General features: G+C 49.3%; 1 protein-coding gene across 1 annotated transcript in view; it reads left to right on the plus strand.

The window, feature by feature from the left end:
• The first annotated feature begins 204 nt into the window (after positions 1–204).
• The window catches only part of SPTB (spectrin beta, erythrocytic), a 71,213-nt gene continuing 65,507 nt past the window's right edge, over positions 205–5,910 (plus strand). Inside the window, exon 1 of the mRNA XM_003797394.3 lies at positions 205–409. Coding sequence (XP_003797442.1) covers positions 262–409 — 148 coding nt within the window. The 5' untranslated portion in view covers positions 205–261. The remainder of the gene's footprint in view (positions 410–5,910) is intronic.

Raw genomic sequence — 5,910 nt, forward strand, 5'->3', positions numbered from 1 at the left:
TACTGTTGCTGCTGCTGCTGCTGCTGCTGCAATATTTTATAGCAAACGACCCAGAGACCCCGGGTGGGAAGCATGCCCAGGCTGATGACACGGTGTGCTGCTCCCGTGAGGATCTGCTCCTGCTGGATATTCCGAATAAGTTTCCCCTGAGAAAAAGTCTGAGGGGGTGGGGAGCTAAACCTTCTGACTGTGCTGCTGTCCCCCCAGGGACCCTCCCATGAAGACTGAGGCAGACGCAGCTGCTGAGAAGAGCCTGCAGACATGACATCGGCCACGGAGTTTGAAAACGTGGGCAACCAGCCACCGTACAGCCGGATCAATGCCCGATGGGATGCCCCGGACGACGAGCTGGATAATGACAACAGCTCAGCCAGGCTCTTTGAGAGATCCCGGATCAAGGCCTTGGCAGGTACCGCTTGGGGCCACAGAGGTTGGGGGGCATCCTCACGACCCTGAGGCTCTCACTCTCCCCACCTATGGGGAATCCTCTGTGTGTGCTGGGGCGCACCCTGGCGTGGCAGTGATGGAGACGTGTCTGCCTAGCTGAGGCAGCCGCTGCTCCAAGTGCCTCTGAGAGGCAAGGAGGTGCTGAAGTTGAGCCCTGCCCTCTGCCTCCACCCTAAGTGACCTGCGGATAAAGTCAGGAGTATGAGAAAATCTCAGTGAAGGAGTGTGGAGGGCTGGACGACTGGGCACAGGTGTGTGGGGCTTCTTTGTACACTCTGATTTCCTGTCTGGGCCCAGAGAGAGGAATTACCATCATCTTCTCTATGGTCCCAAAAGAAAAGAGTGTTCATCCTTCCCATTCTGCCTCAGGAAGAAGGATTTTCTACATGAAATCCTTAAATTGGAATTAGATTTTTACTTAGCAGGTTCATAATAGATATCTCTCTCTCTTTCTCTCTCTGTCTCTCACACACAGGGAAGAAGAACTATCTTAAATCTCTAGTAAACATGGCTTCTCCTCCCCCTGCTGGCTGAGATCCGATTCTTAGAATTTTTTTTTCTAGCCCCTATGACTATTGCCTCCCCGAACTTGACCCAGTGTGACTATATTCAGACCTTATGTCCTTGGTCATTAGAGAAACTTTGAGTTATGTGGAGTTGTGTGTGCATTTTAGGGGTGGGTTCCCTCACCTGATCCACCTGTCAGGCAGCCTGACTGGACCTGTTTTCCTCCTCATCAATTGTTTCCACCTTACTCCCTGTTAAGGAGAGTGAGACCTTTCCCATAAACACCTTCTGGAGGGATTCTCCACGTCCTCTCCCTGATGGCCCCATTTGAAGTTCATGGTGATCCTCTTTCACCTCCCCCTCAACTCCACCCCCACATGCCTCAGTCCTAGCTGACCTTGAACTATAAGCAGGGCCCTAGTCTCCTCTGGAGTGGTAAAGACCCTTTTACCTTGGGGGTATCTGGCTGTAACAGGAACTCTGTGGTATCTTTTCTCCCTTGTCATGATGAGAAGCTGGTCGGGCCCCAGTCATCACCCTTGGCGTCTTGCTCTTTACAGAAAATTCCCTTTCTTCTTCTTTCATCTCCCTCTCACCTTCCCTGACTCCACACAATTCTTTGCTTTTCCCTGGGTTCAGACCATAGCAGGGACTCCTTGCTTTTGCATAGGATTTTTAACTTCTTTGGATAACCATGCTCCAAACTCTTGGCATTGTCAGCCTTCTTCGTATCTTTGCTGGGATCTGGCTGTGGTGGCTCTGGGGATACAGGTGAGGGGAGAAAGGTACTGTATTCGGAAAGGGGAACTGTATGAGGAGTGGGGACTGTCCCCTGTGTAGAGATCCTTTGATCTGTTTCACAGACACCTCTTTTTTAAAGAAACCAAGATAAACTGTTTTAACAATTATTTTTTGTATTCCTACTATGTTTAAAACTAAACCACTGGCAAGACATGAAAGGGAGAGGGGAACCACAAAGATGAATTCAATATATTATCTGTCTCTAAGGAGTTCATAATCTATTAGGGAAGGACGAACTATGATCATAATTAATTAGCATGAGTAGAATTAGAGAAGAACCATAGGAAAGGCACATAAATAGCAATGAGACAGCCAAGGAGGAGAGGCAGGGAGAATGAGGGAGCAGTTCATGGAGGAGGCATTCCTCAAACTGGGAATTGAAAGGTGCGTGTGATTCTGGCAGGCAGGACTGAGATTTCTGCCTTTGTGCATGGCAGCCAGGTCTGCTTGAGTGGCCGGGGAAGCTGGTGGAGAGGGATGAAAGAGGCAGGCCTAGGAAGGCAGTCATCCTCTTGCACTTAATGATCAATCCTGGGTTGGTCAGAAAGGAGCCTTTGCTAACCTTGGTTGTGCTTGGCTTAACCTGTTCCTCACCCAAAGTGTGCATCTGACCCACCAAAGAATCTGGATGCCCCAAGGGAAAAGGAGGCAACAGAGCATAGAGTGGCATGCCTGGACCTTGATCATTCATATTATCTAGCTAATAAGTAAGCATGTTAGGCTGGGGGCCTTTCAAGATTTTTGAAAGCATACAGCCTAACCACTTTGCTGCTGTCCTCCGAGAGTCCATTTGAGTGACCTGGGCTTGCAGCAAAAGCATTGGAAAGGTCCAAAGTAGAGTTACCAGATGGACCCACTGCTGGGTAGGCTTGTTGGTCTTCCCCAGTCTTTACTTCTTGGTATTTTTTTTTTTTTGAGTACTATCTTTAGGGCTGCCTCTGCAGTCTAGACAAAGGTCAGCCTTTCCAAAGAGGCTTTAGGAAGCGGAAGCTACGTTGGGCCCATAATGTCAGTTTCCTCTCAGCCACTCTTTGTAGCAATCTTTTTTTTTTTGATAAAGAGTCTCAGTGTGTCTCCCTCTGTAGAGTGCCAGGCATCACAGCTCACAACAACCTCAAACTTTTGGACTTAAGCAATTCTCTTCCCTTAGCCTCCCAAGTAGCTGGGACTATAGGCCCTCACCACCACACCTGGTTATTTTTTTGTTGCAGTTGTCATTGTTATTTAGCAGGTCCAGGCTGGGTTCAAACCCACCAGCCTTGGTGTATGTGGCCGGCATCCTAACCACTGTGCTACAGGTGCTGAGCCCCCTTGTAGGAATCTTAAGGAGGCATACCCTGTGTTTTTTTATATTACTGTGGTGATCTGATCCACAGGTGTAGGTGGTAAAGATAGGGAGATTGGTCTGGCATCTTCTTTCTGAAATCGAAGGTCCCAGGGTGAAGAGGAGCATGTCCCAAGACAAGCTTGGAATCTGATTCCACTGCTCAGGCTCCCACTGTGGAGGGTTGCTGATGCTATTTTCTGTTTTGTAAAATGGGGATGGTCATACTGTCTGAGGTTTCTGACAATCAAATAAGAGAAAGTATATGATAGCTTTTTGTTAGTAACAAAATGCTAGGTGAATGTCAGATATTATCAGTGCTGAGAAACTTCCTTCCTGGTGCTTTGAGTCCCTTCTGTTTTCCAACTTCAAACCTTTAAGATCCTGATGTTGATCTTTGTCCAGGTACCTCGGCCTGTCCCAGGACCTGTTTCTTCCTGCTTAACACTCCTGTTGTCATTTGCTTTGGAAGTCTGGGTTAGAAGAAGCAGTCAAGCCCCTGGGACAGTAGGCTAGTGGTCCCCTTGGAGCTCTCGGCCCCCTCCCCAGCCACCGGCCCACATGCTGTGGGATGATGCCATGGCCTGGCCTGCAGGTCTCTTTCTACATGAGGCTGTCCAGGCCAGGATCCACACCATGTCTCCGCCATCTGGCTGGGTGATGTGGGAGGTCCAAGAACCAAAGGATGATGGCCCTCCCCACATACTCTTCCTGGCAGGGCTTCCAGTCCTTCTCTACGGAGTGACTTGCCTTTGGATGACTGGACGTGATCTTTCCTGCCTCTTAAATCAACTTTTAGCACCAAAGGAAATAAGTTCTGCCTTCCCCACTCTTTCTTCCTGGGCCTAAAAAATAAGCCATCTAGTTATTCTGCTCTAGTGTATAAAACCTGACCTCTCTCCAGAATGAATGATTTTCGATGGGAAACTGGGAGTCAGCCTAATTAAAGTGAAAGGGGAGGTAGGTAAGAAAATGTTGTAGGAGACTTCTGTAAGAGGGGAGGATTTGACCTTGGCAATGCCAAGGGAAGGTCTGGAAGCCCAGCAGTATTTACCCTGTAGACCCCTGAGCAGATTTGACCTTCTAGATGTCAGTCTCTGAGCTGACGGTGTGTCATGGGGTAAATGGCCAGTAACCCTGAGCCTCCTTCCTAGACAGGGGACCATTCTTTGTGTTTTGATGACTGCCTCATTACCTTCCTACTTTCCTGCCTTCTTTGAGGGATTAGAGGAAGGGGAGCAGCAGGAAGTCCAAGTTCCAACTTTTCCATAAGATTCTAGCTTTCATGCTTTCATAGGAAGGCTCCCGGAGCATCCCAGAGCCCCCTCCTCTCCATACACCCTCGTTTCCTTCCTTTCCTTTTCACACGGGGAGCCACTCAGTGAACATCTGTGGCCGTCTAGATGAAGGATGAAGCCCGACAGGCTGCAGGGAATTGACCAGCCAGAATGCCTGCACTCCATATCCCTTGCCTGCCCGCACACCCCTCCCCTGCACCTGGCTATGGACTCTGGTGACTCAGCGAGGATGGTGCCTCAGGGCAGATGTGGCCCAGCTGGGAGAGGAGGGAGTAGAGGAAGCACCAGGAAGATGCCCTGGAAAGAGAAGCCCTTGTATTATGTTCCCTCCCCTCCTCCCTCCCCTCGCCTCCCTCCTTCTACTCCTCTGCCTTACCCATGCACACAGCTTGGCGCTGGCCTCCTGCAGACACCTACTGGTGATGTACAGCTTCTTGGTACACAGAGGCATCTCGAAGGCTGGGTGCAGGGAGAGTCCAAGGTCTCCTGAGAAGGGACTGTGCAAAAGGGAGGGCTGACGTGTTCTTCTCACGCTCCCTCCTGCTCCTTGGCATATTTGAGTAGTTAGTTGCACAAAACAGATGCACAAAATTATGTAGCCTACTCAACATTTGCCCTTGAATTAGAATCCAAGTGATGTTTCAAACTTGAGATGAGCTTCCTTTCTGCATTGCCCCTTTGTACCTTCTTCGTAAAAGTGAGACATGGCTAAACAGTAAGGTTGGTTGGGGAAAACTCTGACAATGCAGCTGGGTGGGAGGTGCACTGCAGGCTGTATCCCTGTGCTCTGCTGCCCCTTGGACCCCAAACATCACCCTGACCCCCTGTGCCCAGGCCTCAGACCCTGATGCTCCCTGTCCACTTTCCTGCAGTGCCAGGAGCTCCCCACAGAGGGCGGCATGGGCTCTTCTGGACCCCTTTCCTCATTAGTGCCAGGATGGTGCTTGTCTCAGGTGTCCCAGTTGCTTAGGAAGGGCTTTGTGTCTAGAGAATAAGGGATTTCCTTCAGGAGGAGGATTTCACCACAATGGGTGGGGTTATAGCCTCTTGGCAACCTGCTGAGCCCCCAGAGTCAGGGGTAGCTGCCCAAGACCAGGGCATCAGTTGTCCATGGGCCCAGTGTCTCTTTCTAGCTCCTGTAACAATAAAGGTGGCAACATTCATGGGAGACCATTGAATTCATCTTCTTAGATTTCTAGAAGTAGTTTTATTTAGAGACTATACACTGGGGTAAATATACTCTTCACAAAGATATCTGTATACTTATCAGCAATCATTTTAAGATACTATCAGGAAAAAAATAATTGGATCAGCAACTTTCTCTTGGAGGTCAACTACTATGAAATCTCCATACCTGAGCAGACCACTGCACAGCCAGACCAGCCCATTTCCCAGTCACCTGTTTGTTTGTTTGTTTATTTTGAGACAGAGTCTCAAGCTGTCACCTTGGGTAGAATGCCTGGCATCACAGCTCACAGCAACCTCAGACTCTTGGGCTTAAGTGATTTTCTTTTTTTTTTTTTTTTGAGACGG

This window comes from Otolemur garnettii, unplaced genomic scaffold (assembly GCF_000181295.1).
Source record: "Otolemur garnettii isolate 467f Iridium unplaced genomic scaffold, OtoGar3 scaffold00115, whole genome shotgun sequence".
Classification (NCBI taxonomy): domain Eukaryota; kingdom Metazoa; phylum Chordata; class Mammalia; order Primates; family Galagidae; genus Otolemur; species Otolemur garnettii.